General features: G+C 44.6%; 1 protein-coding gene across 1 annotated transcript in view; it reads right to left on the bottom strand.

Moving 5' to 3' along the window:
• The window catches only part of ALK (ALK receptor tyrosine kinase), a 685,772-nt gene that overhangs the window by 483,056 nt on the left and 186,613 nt on the right, over positions 1–16,103 (bottom strand). Inside the window, exon 2 of the mRNA XM_087436965.1 lies at positions 1,582–1,701. Coding sequence (XP_087293091.1) covers positions 1,582–1,701 — 120 coding nt within the window. The remainder of the gene's footprint in view (positions 1–1,581; positions 1,702–16,103) is intronic.

Genomic DNA, 16,103 nt, shown 5'->3' with positions numbered 1-16,103 from the left:
TAACCTGTAACCTTTCTGGATGCTCCTCAGAGAACAAATACAGTGCCGTCTGTGTTATGCAGGAGGTAGACCTGCCTTTTTTGGACATTCTACATTTTATAAAAGTTGTCATTGCTGTGGAGATACTGAATGACTTTGAGAGCAAATTCAAAAATCTTATCCAAAGTCTGGTTTTATCACAAATCTGGTTAGAAGGCAATAACAATACAAAGGACTAGATTTCAATTATTTATAGACACTTGCCCTTATAAGATGACACTCAATGTCTGGCTTAAATAAAATCAAGAAGTAATTCTTATCTGAAATATCCTGACAACTACTGATCTTCCTCTCCCACTGGGGAGGCTTAAAAGTACGAGGAAACATCCTAGCAGAATATAATCCTAAACTGCCCTAGGGTTTTTCATGCATTTATTCTTTTAAGTTTGAAGTGAAAGGTACAGCTATTATCAACCGAGACTAATCACATTATGGATGCGGGACAGCAGTGAGTGGAAGATCTCTGTTAGGTGCATTTTTAAAAGCTCAGGCCCAAGGGCAGAGAGTGAGCATCAGGAATAGGTAAATATGCCTGGAAGGGAATCTAGAACTCAGTGCTGTACTGGGTTCATAAATACTTAATTGAATCAGGCTGATGAGTGAGTTCCATCCCTGGAGGCCTTCTCACAATTCATCATGCACAACCTCTAAGAGTGTCTTCTATGTGATGGGATCAAGTGAGGAGTAAACACAGCTTAGTGTCTGCCCTCACGGGGTTCACTCCAGAGGAGTTCAAGAGAAGAAAAATTGTCCACCCGGAAATACATTAGCTCTCCTCCAAACCTGCTCTTTCCTCTACAGAGGTCCAGCTCCCACGAGCTGTTAGGATGAGCATGGAGAATGAGGAATCTACACCATGTAAATATGGCCTCCTGAAGGTTGCTAGGACCTAGCAGGCTGAGTAGGTGGCCCCTGGGAGAAAAAGTCAACGTAAAGGAAGAATTCCGGTTTTGTAGTTAGAGAATCCACTCTCTGTGATCTGATTAAGCTCAGTTTCTACATCTGTAAAAATGGAATGTGATGGCCTCCTTACCTCCAAGGTTGTTGCAGAATCAAATGAGCTGAAATAATATCTAGGAACATGCCTGGGTACATTTAAGGAGCTAGCCAAATGTAAGAGAGTCACTTGAGGGGTCCTGGAAGACCCGTGACCCTCATAATAACAATCCTCCCTCAAGAGATTACCATCGTTAGAAACACTCATGAGTTAGAACCCTCTATTTAGAAAACCAGTTAAAATGCAAAGAAGCACTGCATCTAATGATTGATAAGGAGATGTCAGGAATACTATACACCATAAAGGCTTGGGGGATGGGATCCGGCAGCAACAAAGCCCTTGGCTCCCTCCAGGATACAGGATGCAGCTGTCAGTCTGGAGGGGCCAGGTCTGGCTAAAGTGATTCAGTAGAGCTGGGTGCCAGTGGAGACAAAGAGCACAGAAGGACTTCCTCTGTAGAAGGGGCTAAGTGATCCTGGAGAGCCATGAGTCACAAACTGAGATGGTGACCACACATCACAAATAAGTACCAAAAGCATACTTACCATATCGACTGCGATGAGACAGGAAAGGGAAGGAATCTTTCATTATCCAGGTCAGATTCCATGCAACAGAATCAGGAGGAAGAGAAGGCAGGTTTGTCGGTGATTCCGAGGAGCTGTGACCTGAACATAAAAACAAAGAGAATACTGATCCACTTGCTTGGGATGTGTCTTTCAGCTGTCACTCATATTGATTAGACAGAAAGTTTCTAAAGGGCTTTCATCACATCCATTGGAAAATGAGGAAAAAAAGACTGTGCCACTAGTAGACTGAATTGACCTCAGGAATTCAGTGTACATTTTCTACCAAGGGCAGCCAGATCTAATGACCAAGGGCGTGCCAAAGACCTCTGGGAGATGAACTAGAAGCCAGGCTACTTAATGGCTTGTTCTAATAGCTCTATCCAAAGTCTATTCTCCCTATAAGAATTTGTGCAACTTTGTAGAGAACTTCATCTCATCCAAATAATGCCTCCGTTCTACTTTATGTTCAGACTTATAACTTCATCTAATGTTGTTTGCTTGGGTTATTACCTTATCAATGAGAGGGCTGAAATTACACTCAGAAGTTATGAGTTTTTGACAATTATGTTATTTTCAGGGAAAAAAAAGCTAAGTGATGGGTTTTCCTATAGCCAAGAGTCCAGGGAGCCACAAAGGATTAATGTTTCTGATTTGCATGAGAGAAAGAAGGGTTGAGAGAAAAAGAAAAAAGCAGCTTTATTCCTTTGCTTTAACAGCACCTCAAGTGGGTTTTGTGTGATGAAAAGTAATTATAATATATCTACAAATCAAATGAACGCACACTGCATGCTCTTATGCAGTTCTTCCCAGAAAATCCCTGACTCAATCACTATTTGCTAATGTTTTATGGCAGGCAAAGCTTTTTCTCTTAAAGAAGGATGAGTTTGAGAATCAATTCTGTTTAGTAGATAGATGTGTAGCAAGACTGAGTGGGGGGAGAAATGAAGGAAGGGAACTAGGAATTCTTCTGAAGCTTCCATGGGCCAGGCACCATACTAGGCTCTTAACGCACATAATCTCACATGGTATTCACAGTGACTCTCTGAGATAAGCATTATCATCCCATTTTACAGATGCAACAACTGAGGCTCAGAGGAACCAACGATGGAATCGGGAACTGAACCCAAGTTTACCCAGCATCAAAAGGCCATGCTCTACCATAAGCGGGCTGGCTTGCTACTCTGAAACCATCTGGAGTGACTTAGTGACGAGAAATAAGAGGAAGAAGAGAAAGAATAAAAGGAAGCAGCAGCAGCAGAAACGTTTTTCCAGCCTATGCACTTTGTCGTCTCTTCCACATCATCTCCAGTGACAGCTCCTCCAGGCCCTATTCTCCTGCCTCCAACCTGCTGTTAGTATCAACCCCTCTTCACATGCTGTCAGAAAAGAACTGTCCTGGGTGACCACGGAAGCCTTTTCTTTCCAGATCCCTCCACTGTTTCACCTAGAAGTGCTGCACTTGGGCACAGCTGACCACAGGACCACGTGCCCCTGCAACTAGAACAGGATGGGTATCCTATGGTGCCCTTCCCAAAAGAAATATTCTTATCTCTGCCTTCCAAAGGTTTGAGTTACAAGTGCTGGGTCCTGAGTACCTAGAAAAGAGTTTTTGACTCCTCTCCTTATATCTGAGCTAAAGAGATCAGAATTGAATTGGTTGGTGACCAGATACATTTTTCTGGTAGCATTTCTACAAAATGGCTCAGATGAAATGTGCTGACATAGGTCAGAAGCTGTGTTAGTAAGTCTCAGAGAGAAGCCATCTCATTTCACCCTCACATCAACTAATTTATAGACGGGCAATGTGGCTGAGAGAGGTGAGGCCCAAGGCCACATAGATCTACTTAGGAGCAGCTTTGAGTTTATTAGATCTTTAAAAAATTAATAATATGAATTGAGCACATTTGGACCAGGCACTATGCTAAGTGTTTTAAACGTGTGATTACAGTCACTTACAACAACCTTGTAAATAAGTACTATTATTTGTCCTTATTTTGCAGCCAAGGAAATTGAGGCTTAGAGAGATTAGACACCCTGTCTGTGGCCACGTGGCCAGTAGGCAGGAGATTAGAGTCAAAAGAACAGGTTGCTCTAATGCGATAGCCCACACTCCTTCCACCACCATCATGGGCCCTCATAAACTAGTGCAGCGTGGTCCTCAGCTCTCTACAGGGCTTCAGGGCCCCCACAGGGCAATGGCTAAGGTCAGAGGTCACCACTGAGTATGCTCTAGACAGGGCAACAGTGTGAGGGGTCTGAGAGAACTCTGACAACCAACCCCCTGTAATGCCCCCCATGTGAATGAAAATTGGCATCCCTGTGTCTGAGTCATCAGCGTAGCTCAAATTTTAAGTAATTTTGAAGCAACGAGAAGATCAAGGCTACATGATATTTCCCTGTTTCCAGGTGATGTCGTTCTTAACCACGTAGTCTGGGAATGGTATTAAATTCTTTGATGTGAAGCACCACGCAGATGGGGCTAGACTTCAGGAAGCACTTATGAATCTGTGAGTGGGCACAAAATGACAGATGACATTTAACATGGACAAGGGCCAGATTATATATTCAGGAATAAAAAATATCTGAAATCATTCAAAAGGAAGGGCTCTGGGGGTTGAGTCACAGCCTAGCAAGGAGCCATGGGTGTCATTGTGGGTCATTCCCAAAGACATAAGCTTAAGGCATTTGATATCCAAAAAATGCCAATAAATTGTTGGGCAACTTCAAAGATGAATACTGGAGAAAAAGCAGAAATTTTTATCCTGCCCTTACAGGAACTCCTGGAATTTCTGCCAGCAGGCTGGGCTCACATGGTCCCCAGAGGGAGGTAAGTAGTGATTTGCTGCCTGAGGCTGGGGGAGCTAATGGAGGGATCAACCAAAATGATGGGCCTCCTCACCTGAAAAAATAAAGACCAAGAAAAACATAGCCTGTGTAAATGAAGTTGTTTGCCAAAATAAAATTGGAAGCACCAAGACAGAAGTGAGTTCACAGAATATGCATAAATTTAGAATATAAAGAAGAAAGTACTGCATTTAGCAAGTTCAGGGAAGAGGCTCTCGGTTCCCTCCACACTCCCTATCCTCCCCTAACTCACCCCTGGTGGGAAGGGGGTTTCCAGCAAGGAGAAAAGCGATACCATGAGAAGCAATTCATTTAAGCAAGAGACAGGCTTGGCTTTTCGGTGCTTCATCCTGAAAATGTGAGGATATAGAGTGAAAGGGGCCTCAGCAGCACAGACGTGTGGGAAGAAGGTGTGAATTAAGACTCTGCTGGCTCAAGTGGAGTGTATCTTGGACCCTGGGGAGGAGGGGTGGAAAAGAAAGGAAAGGGGAAAATAGGAGCAAGAGTTTCCAGGTGCCCAAGTGCGACTGACCACTAATGGCCAAGACCCCAAGGAGAGAAGAGTAAAGAAATGCACTCTGGACAGGGGCATTATTGATTGGCTACAGACAAGAGTGTTTTAGTGTTTTTTTCCTAGTGATATCCTGAGCCCTTTCCAGACACTGCAGGGTGTCCAGGCAGTGAAACCCCCAACCTCTTGACACTAATCTTTCCACTGTGCATCACCCCCTGGTGTCCTTGGCTTAGATTCCAGGTTCATCACTGTAATAATTCCCTAGCAAACAACCACAACTCCTGCCTCTTTCCTCCTTCACAATTGTCCTGAGCAGCGGAATGTGGTGGTGGGAGAGGAGGGGAGGAGAAGAGGAGGAGGAATACGCCATGATGACGTGAGTCTCACTTGAAATTCATGACCGCAAACCTCAAGAAGACCCTCAGGACTGCCCAGGAATCCTACTGCATTCCCTGACTGGCTCAATTCACTCTCCTTCTCTCCAGCACCATAACTTCCAACTTTCTCTTCCCCTCATCCCTCCACATTCTCAGCTAGTGATCTTGTTTCTCATTTCATTGAGAAAAGAGAAGCAAATCTACCAACTTACTGATATTGGTACCTGTATACGCTACCTTCTCTCCTGTTATAACGGATACGCTGTCTACACTCGTGAGCAGTGGCAGCCTCTACACTTAGGGGCTAATCTCATCCCTCCTCAAGGAATCTGCTATTGCAATTGTCCCCACTTTCTCCTGCATCAACAATTTCTCCCCTCTACCAAGTCAATCTCATCCTCAGCAAATGTATACCATCTTAGAAAAGAAGCAACAACTTCCTTGACCTCCACACTCTTCTTCAGCCATTGTCCCATTACTCTGTTCTCCTTTACAGCTAAATCTCTTAAAAGATTTGTCTATGCTCCTGTCTCCACTTTCTCTTTCCCATTTTCTCTTAAACTCAATAACATCCAGATTGTCTCTACCGCTCCAGGTCAAGGTCACCGGCAGCCCAGGTTGCAGATACAATGGACAGTCTTGGTCCTCATCTTACTAGACCTCTCAGCAGCATGTGACCCTGCTGACCCCTGCGTGCTTCTTGGATTCCTCACACCTTGGTGACCCCGTGGTCCTTGGTTGCCACCGTCCTTGCCTCCTACTTCAGTGGCAGGTCTTCTTTCCTCTTCTTTGCCAGATCCTCCCCATTTTCCAGGCTGTACAAAAGGAACATTCTCCACTTTCCAGCAGCAATCACCTAGGAGATTTCATGGCTAAATATTTCATCACAGTGGTTTTAACCAGCTGCCCATGATCAATGATCATGAATGTCAAGTGACCCCGGGATACCAGCCCCTTCCTGGACCTCACTGAAGACTCGACGAATGAAGCAGGGACTTGTTTCAACCAAGCACGTACAGACTTATGAACTCATTCTCTCCTACCCCAAGTGCTGATTTCCAGTTCTGAATTAGCATGACCACCATGTAACCCTCTTCTTAAGGCTTTAAAAACTCTGACTTTTCTTCCCTAGAGAAATACCCAGTGAATTTCTCCTTGCCTGACATGTTAATAAGCTCCGGCTTTTTTTTATTTTTTTGACTCTGGGAGGGTCTTTGTTTTATTATTTGACAGTTGTTAAAAGTTGGTCAGCTTGGGCCTTTCCTCTTCTCCATCCAAACTTGCTCCCAAAGTGATCTCATCCAGTGTCATAGCTTTAAATACCATCTATATTCTAACGCCACTAAATTTATATCTTCAGACCCAAGCTCTCCCATGGACAGCAGAATATATATTCAACTGCCAGTTTGGAATCTCCATTTTATTGCCTGATGGATATCTCAAACTTAGCACGTGCAAAAATAAACACTAGATGTCCCTCCACCTAAACCCCAGCTGTTCCCCTTTCAGAAAGTGATGATAAAACTCGCCTGGTTGCTTGGGTCAAAACCAAGGAGGAATCCTTGACTTCCTTCTTTTTCCCACACCCCATATCAATGCATCAGCAAATCTTGATGGCTCTACTTGAATTTTACGCCTTCTCATCTCTCCTCCATCACCTCTCATCCTGCCTACTGCTATAAACTCCCAACTGGTCTCCCTGCCACTACCAGTGTTCACCTTCAGTGTGTTCTCCACAATACAGTTAGATGGACACCTCAGCCCTGAAATAGCTTTCACATTTCTTGCTGTGGCCTAGCCCTTAAAGGCCCCATGATCTGACCCCTAGTTCTCTCTCTGCTTCATTTCCAACCATTTTTAGCTTGCTCGTGGAGCTGCAGCCCCACAGGCCTCCTTGCTATTCCTCAAACTCGCCAAGCACACTCCTGCCTCAGGGCCTTTGCACTGGTGCTTCTCTCAGCCTGAAAAACCTCCTGCCCCCTAGATAGTCATTCCCTCTCTCCATCCAGGTCTCTGCCCAAATGTCACCTCCTCAGAAAGAACTTCCTGATCATCCTGTCAGAAATAGCACTCCCTGTAAACCACTCTCTATCCCCTTGCCCTCCATTTATTATTTCTTATATTTAAATTCACTTGTTCATTGTGTGTCTTCTGTAATAGTCAGTGGTACGTCCCCATGTCTGGCACACAGTAGGCACTCAATAAATATTTGTCAAATGAATGAAACCAGAGCCCTCAAGAAAATTATTAGCTCTGGTACTTATTAGCTGTTGAACTTCAGGCTAATCACATACTCTGCAGAACCTCAATGTTCTGAAATTGATGATAAGAACAAGAATAACATGTGCTTTACTAACTCTAACGGTTTTGTAAGGGCCAGATGGGATAAAGTGTGCATGATCTACTCTTTAAATATCAGTTATGCCATTCTTGAGTTTTATGCTTCTATCTCTGCTTCAGAATCCAAAACGAATGGGAGTCTTTCCTATATCTGAGGATCTCGGATACAACATCCAGAAATCAAATGTGTTCCCGAAGAGCTGCTTCTCTATTTTCACCAGTTAATTATTAACTCTGCCAGCTGTCCACGAAGTCCACTACCTTAGTTTCAGCCAACTGGCAATGTCTCTATTTCCAGCCTTTATTTTACGTGTCTCACTGTGTGTCTATTTATTCCTAAGCCAACGTACATAATACAGTGAATGTATCATACTTGCATAGGTATAAACAACAAAGAGCTATGTGTGTGTGATGACTATTTACGTGAATGCCCTAGGTTCACTAGCAGGCATGTTTTACAAACCTACATCAATAAAATATAAAAATGCTTTTATTCTAAACACTCCTTGGAATTGCTCTTGCTTTGCCTCATACACGTTTTACTTATTTTCTTTCCAACAATAAAACAATTGGTGACAGCCTGCTAGTTTTTCCCCCTTATTTGAAAACACACTTAATAATGCATTCTTTTACAATGATTTTGTGTCACACAAAGCAAAGCTTAATGTGGCCAAATAAATAGTTGTCCGGATGTCAAATTGTGGTGAGCTAGCGCAGCAAGACCGGCGCACAGGGCAGTGCAAGGCACTGTGCAATGTGATACTTGATGCTGCCCCTTCCGAATTTGTGTTCCAACTTGCCCCTTTTGGGATTGGCAACCCGGGGAAGCGGCTTCAGTGTTCATAGGGCTGAGCCCACACCTGTTCAGCCAAAGAAACCTTCTCAGCGAATTTACATGACTACTAGAGTCAGCGGTGATGCTGGAGTTGTAACAGGCAGTTCATTTAGTCTGAAAAACAGAGATGTGATCTTCAGAGAAAAGAAAGGGAGAGTTAGCAGATGTGTCCTTTGTCTAAACACACAGACCTCCCCACACCTTCTCTAGGCCTGGAAAATGAGGGGGTTGGGCTAGCTGTTCCCTAATGTCCTCTCCAGTTCACACATAGTTGGTTCTCCATAGTTTGCTTTCACATTTCTTCCCAGCTGGCTCATTCAGAGAGGAGCTATTAGCATCAGGGGCGGAATTTGAATGGAATTAACAGCCTTTTCTCCACCTCACCTTTCCCCAGCCCCACTCCCACCCTGCCAGGCAGGTTTGTGCTTTCTTGGCAGCTCAAGTCTCGAAGCAAAAATTATTCTCTCTCATAATATTCCCTTGTACCATTGAAAGTCAAAGTTTCAACACATTTCTTACCTCTCCCCAACCCCAAAAGGACCCATGTATAACTACTGAGGTCGTTCAGTGGTGAGCCACATCTGTCAGCCAAGAAAAGCAGACACTCCTTCCCAAGGCACAGCTTACGGAATACGGAGGGCAATACAAGGGGAATTGTGAGCATGGTCCCTGCCCTTGGCAATGGCCTACCTGCAGGGTATATTGGACCCACACCAAAAACAGAATCACAAAGAGGTTGCTGCCGAAAGGGCTAAAACCTATAAATCTGAAGCCTTCACATTTTGACCGCTGCTTAGTTTTTCAGCCTTATTTCGCATTCAGAATCCTTTCACATTCTACGGTCTCCATTATACATACATCTCCAAACTTTTGCCCAAGCCGATTTCTGCCTAGAACGTCCTTCCTCAACCCCTGCTCTCCTAACTCCCACACTCTCTTAAAAGTCCAAACCAAATCCTTCCTTCTCCAAGGTTCCCCATCTTCCCTGAGCTGGAGCCCATCAAAGCAGTTGAGCTGGGACTCAGAGTGGGCCAAAACAAAACTTCAACTGGGCCCTCCTGCCTCCTTGACCACTATGGCTTATTACCACTTAGCATAGTGGCATTTAGGTCATTTATCGAATGTCACTCAAACTACCTTGGTTGTTCACGACAATGGAGTATAATAGTATTAATTTCACTTACAGATCTCAAGCTCAGAGATTTAGAAGAAATTAGGAAAAACTTACTCATAGGGGCTGTTGTTCAGTCTCATGTAGGACATGAGACTGCGTCAAGGTCAGGACAAAATCAGGGGCATAGAACCCAGATATCTCCTGATCAGTTAGGATACCATGTCTGTGTAGGTGACTCATAATTCATGGTCAAAGCCAGATAATGAAAGCAAGGTGATACTGGATGCTGCCCCTTCAGAATTTGTGTTCCGAGTTGCCACATTTTGACTTATCTAGAGATGACCTCAGTGTCCCAAGCAAGTGCTCCTGACTGGTCTGTGAGCCCTGCAATGTCTCCTCTTGTCCTGGAATCCCCGTTCCAAGTATGCTTGGTCACTGGTCCTATCTACCTAGCCAGGGTGCACTCATTGGCTTTCGACAGCAGAGGAAGACTAACTGGCATTTATACTAATTCATGAAAGAAATGAAGACAACATCACTGTCCAGGTGGCCTGATCCTTCACACACACGCACACACACACACACACACACACACACACACACACACACACAGACCAGGCCTGAGTACTTCCATCAGCAGGGACAAGACTGTCCATCCCAGATCCATTTCTGCGGCTTGCTTGTACTCTTTATGAAATTTACTCCACTGTGATCTAAGCCTATTTTCTGCCCCCAAAATATGTTGACTAGAATAATAATCAAAGAGAAGACTTTTAACTGCCACCAGGCCTTTCGTCTAGTGATCTCAGAGAGCTTTACCAGGCACTAAATGATTAATGTACTGCAAGTGACACAAAGATGAGGCAGCCTGGAAAACTGAATCCATCAATGAAAGACCTTTGTCTTCTGGAATGAGGGAGTGCCTGTGGGGACAACCACTCACCAGCGGGCCCAGCAGTCTCTAGATAAGTTGGATAAGAAGCAACAAACTATCCAGGAACAACTGGCTCTTTTGAACTGATGTTTCAAGTCGGGAAGCAACAGTTACCATGGTGACCCCTAGGGAGAGCCCACTTTCACAAGAAGAGGTGAGCTCCAGCAGGGAAGAGTGGATAGTAACTACTTACACAAGCACCATGATTTTTGACTCACTGATGCCTTTTGGAGCCATTCACACTCATAATCCTTATGATAGTCCTGTTAGTTAACTCTTTTTACAGATGAGAAGATTGAGGCTCAGAAAGAACAACTTCCCTATCAAAGGTCGCATAGCTAGTATCAGGATAGGACATATGACTGAGGACCCCTGATACATGGACAACCAGAAATGCCACTCTCCAACAAAGACCTCTTGGAGATGATGTTGATTGCCCTGGAGAACAGTGACATTGAGTTAAATACAGCAGAATGATTGATCAGATCGCACATGCCTGCAGCATTCTCCTAAGTGAGGGTGAGAGAATCTCTTCAGGTTAACCAAGAAGGTGACCTAGAAACACATACCTTCAATAAGGACAGATGGCTCCCCAGGGCCTCAAATTCAGCCAGCACTGTTTCCATGGCAACCACCACCAGGTCTGATGCTTGGCCCTTGAGATGGGCCCTTGGTTGGTCCAGGGAAAGGATGTTTGGGAGGGGGAGAAGAGGAGGGGCAGAGCACTTTCTACTAATGTCCAGCCCTTTCAATCCCTCTTTATCTACTTGTCACCTCTCTCATTCCAGTAAAAGGAGTCTAGCCTCCAGGAAACCACACTTTAAATACCACATTGCTCAGAACAAAGACCTCTTTGTTGTGACCATGGCTGGACACATTTCCAGAGACTGGGAGCAGAATGCTCTAACAGGCTGGTATGCTAGATAGAGACCTGGGTGTCTGGGAACAGTGTTGTTACTGTGTGACCTTGGGTAAGCTACTTAACCTTTTTGAAGCTTTGATTCTCTGCATATAAAACAGAACTCATCATGCTTTTCCATCCAACTTTAGGGATGCTCCGAGAATTAATGAGACAGTATATACAAAGCCCTCAGGCTCTTTTGAAGAAAGATACACTACAAATCCTTGTGCTGTTACCAAGGGGCATTGTCATGATAATACATTTTAAAGTATTCTTTACCTACATTACTAAAATAAACTCAGCTTGTACAGTATTAAAATAGATAGGCCAATAGTCTAATTTGCTTCTCCCTATTCTGGAGCCGCATTTCCTTTTTGCTTCCATTCATCTTGCACTGTGAACAACAGTGGTCAATGTTACCCTTGACCCCTATGCGGAGACCCAGGGTGAGAGAGTTGGGAAGGACTGTAAAGACCATTTATCTATGTCTTCTCATCACATATACGAGGAAGTTGAAATATAGGAGGAGCCAATGTTTCATCCAAGGTCATCTCGTTAGTGAAAAATTGAGAATCTGATCTTCTGACCCTTCATTCTGTGCCTCAACCAGCCACTGAAGAAGGTAATAGAGAAGGGAGAAGGGGAAAGAAATAGAGGGACATATATTTTTGCTCTTTAAACCTTTAAACTACTGGTCTATGCAATACTCTGGGGTGAAAAAGAAACTAAGGAAAAAACCAATGTTGTGTGTGTGTGGGCCTATTACACATACAGGCCCTATTCTGGGTGCTTTACAACCATTGTCCCATGTAAATCCCACAATTTTCTGAATAGGAGATTATTATCTCCATTTCCAATGAGGGATCTGAGGCTCAGAGAGGTTAAGTAACTTGCCCAAGGTCCTGGAGCGAAAAGGGATGGAACTAAGATTAATTAATTCATGCAATGAATATTTATTGAGGATCTCCTATGTGCCAAGCTCTGTCTTTGGCAGTTACGATGCATTAGTGAGCAGAATTAAACATTACCCCCTTAGAGCTTATGGCTGAGGAGCTTAGAGGTGGTGGGGCAACAGACAGCAGTCCAACAACCTCACAAATCCTTGCCGTGTCTCAACGTTGGTATGTGCTGTGAAGGAGAGATACACGGCCCTGTGAGACAGTATAAAGGAGGGATTTGACTTCATCATTAAGGCCAGAGGAAGACTGCCTAAGAAATTGATCCTTAGGCCGAGGCCCTAAGTGGAGAATGGGATGGGGTGGGAAGCCAGGGAGGGCAGGGGTCTATTCAAGCCCAAGTCTATCTCAGTCCAGAGCACCTGCTCCTTATTCGCCATGAAGAAAGATGAGGTGTTACTGAGGACCCCTGATGTACGGAACAACCAGTGATGCCACTGTCCTGTTCAGAACATCTTGAAGATGATGTTGATTCCCCTGGAGCAGGGACACTGAATTACATGTAACAGAAAGATTGATCAGATCATTGATCTGCCTATAGCATTCTCCTAACTGGAGGATGACAGACTTCTTTCAGGTCAACCAGGAAGGTCACCTAAAAATTACACCTTCAGTGGGGGCAGCTGACTCTCCAGGGCCTCAAACTCGGCCAGCACTGTTTCCATGGCAACCACCACCAGGCCTGATGCTTGGTCCTGATATGGGTCCTTGGCTGATCAGGGGAAGGATGCTTAGGGTGAAATTTGTCAGAGACCTGAAAATCTGATGGGGGACATGCTGAGGAGGAAACCCCAGGGATTAGACCCTCAAAACTCAAACACAGCCAGACACCAAAGGGAAGGGCTGGGGTCTGGGGTCTGGACTCCAGGCCCCTTTCTTGCAGGAAGCTTACCCAGCAGGCTGAGCATCAGAGAAAAGGTAGGAGGATGACTAACAGGATGGGGCAGTCCTGTCAACAGTGAAGCCATTCTAGGTGGCAGTTCTAGGTCACCTCCCTGGTTGATCTGAAGGAGTCTGTCATCCTCCAGTTAGGAGAATACTACAGGTATCTGTGATCTGATAAATCTTTCTGCTGTATGTAATTCAATGTCCCTGTTCTGCAGGGCAATTGACATCATCTCCAAGAGGTTCTGAATGGGACGGCGGCATTGCTGGTTGTTCCATACATCAGGGGTCCTCAGTAACACCTCGTCTTTCTTCATGGTGAATAAGGAGCAGGTGTTCTGGACTGAGACAGACTTGGGCTTGAATAGACCCCTGTCCTCTCCGGCCTCTCACCCCATCCCATTCTCTTTAACTAGTTAACTTTACTCATCCGTGTTAGGGCCTCAGCTCAAACATCAATTTCCTAGGCAGTCTTCCTCTGGCCTTAATGACGAAGTCAAATGAAGATACGTCAGTTGTCACAGGTCTGAAAACTGAATTACCTTTTGGAAAAGTGGAGGAGTGACAATGCCCCTGGAACCACCCTTGCAGTCACTTAGCTCCTAATGATACATCCGTGTTTGCACTCCCCTCACCATGGGCCAGGCCAACATGACCAAATCCTTTCTTTCTCACCACCGTGTTTTAATTTTGCTTTAAAAATTAGGTGAAAAGAGATGAAGAGGAAGAGGTACAGCAAGAAGAGAGAGAAAAGAAGAGGGAGGAAGGTGAAGGAAGAGATAGTGAGGAGACCAGCATTAAGGAATGGGCAGAAACAAAGAAGAGAAGAAAAGTGGCGAGGGAAAAAGAGAAATCACCTGATATTTTTCACTATTTGGAAGTTACTGAGAGAAAGTTATTCAAACTACACTGTAAAAAGGCCATAAAACACCTTGGGGAAAACATGAAAGTCACACTGCCACCATACAGATGAGCACCGTGGAATTAGCTGCCAGAGCAATGTCTGAAAAGAGGAGATTCAATGGCCCACATTGCTGCCTGCTCCCCCTCCCTTCTGGCTTCCACCCCCTCCAAATCGCCTGGCTCTGAAAGCAGAGGCAGTAATTTGCAGCCAGCAAGTGTGAAGGAATGTTGGAGCTGTTATTTACCTTCATGCAGCACATCTTGAGTGCATCTTTTAGAAATATAATTTAAAATATACTTTCATTTTCACTATAGAAAATCTGAAAAAATCAGAAAGGCGTAAAGAAGAAAATAAATGATTCATACTTCCGGCATCCAGAAATTCAGTGTTAACACTTTACGGTATATTGTTTTGTGACTTGATTTTTATACACTTATCAAGATAGCATTTGGCTTAAGGCCTGTTGAGGAAAAGGGCAGTCTTGTTCCTCTCTGCCCATGAGATCTCTGTCTGCAGGGTGCAGAGATGTCATTCTCTGGAACCACCTGGGGGGCCAACACCAGCCAGCTCACACCCTGGAGCACAGAGGCTGAGACCATGGAAACTTGAGATGCTCTTGGCCTAGGGCAAGGGCCTACAGTCAAAGGCAACACAGGCTCAGAGGGAGCAAAGGCCAATCTTTAGCAGGAAGGAGAGGCCTTGGCCTGGGTGGACTTGGAAGAAACTGGGACATGAATGCAGATAGACCAGGGGAGGCATGTTCACTGCTGTGTACCCTCAGCATCACTGGGCAGAGGGGCAAGGAGCTTCTGCTCTGGTAGATGCCTTAAAGAAGTCACAAGAACCAAAGACTATAAAAAATGTATTATGTCAGTGCATGAACCTCAATGATAGATGCAGTACATTGATTTCTGGGAAAGATTTAAAAAAGTGGAATTCCATCTCATGCTCAAAGGGACAGCCAATGAGAATAACTGGAGACAGATTCCTGTCTCTCTGTGGCCAGTGATACACCCAGTAATTGTTTGGCAGTTCTTAAAGCCTCTTCATACGCATTCAAGCCTTTGATCCTCACAATGGTCTTGTAAGATAATAAAAAGAAATCCCGACTTAGAAAGGAGAAAAATGAAAATCGAAGAGGTTAAGTCAGTGCTTCCTAACCGTTATTCATACCATGACACAGAGAAAATGATACTATTTGTATGGCCCACCGAGATAAACAGAAGAGGTTGCCCGCAGTTAGAGGCAACTGGCCCAAGGGCTTCAGCCATTCCTGCTTCAACCCAGCCTCCCAGAGTGCTGAGATAGTTTGGTATCTCTACACACCTGTTGGCCACTGTAGCACACGCATGACCATGGCACATTGCTGGGGAAGGAAGCTCTAGGCCAAGAGATGTGGCCACAGTTGCACTGTGAGAAGAAACAGAGCACCATCACCATGCATTTTGCCCTAGGGATATATCGAAACAGCAATAAAGATGTCAGCCACAGAAGAATCCTGGGGCTTACTCTGTGGGCAGAGTTAGGAAAAGAGCAAGTGTGTCCAACACTGTGTCATCACCCACACAGAAAGCAGGTGATTCAGGTGAATAAGAGTCTTGAAGTTGGATCTGATGGGGCCGTAGAAAGTTCCCTTCAAGCATTTATAACTACTGGGATGCTTCACCAAAGAAAAGGGGGTAAAACTCGGCTCCTTTCTCTACTCTGGGAAATTCATAAAGTAATTTCACAGGATGGTTATTGAATGGCCAAAAAGTAATGATTACAAATGACTGAGTTAACTGTTGTATGTGGCCTCATCTGTCATCATACCAGAGTCTTATAAGAAGTCTCATCAGGATTAGTTGCTCATCATGACTGATGACATTTGCCGACCAAGAGGGCTTGGCTCCCTCCC

Source organism: Ceratotherium simum, chromosome 11, assembly GCF_057802395.1.
Source record: "Ceratotherium simum simum isolate JZ-2026a chromosome 11, ASM5780239v1, whole genome shotgun sequence".
NCBI lineage: Eukaryota > Metazoa > Chordata > Mammalia > Perissodactyla > Rhinocerotidae > Ceratotherium > Ceratotherium simum.
Note: the sequence above shows the minus strand (reverse complement) of the source record. Positions and strands in the feature narration are given on the sequence as shown.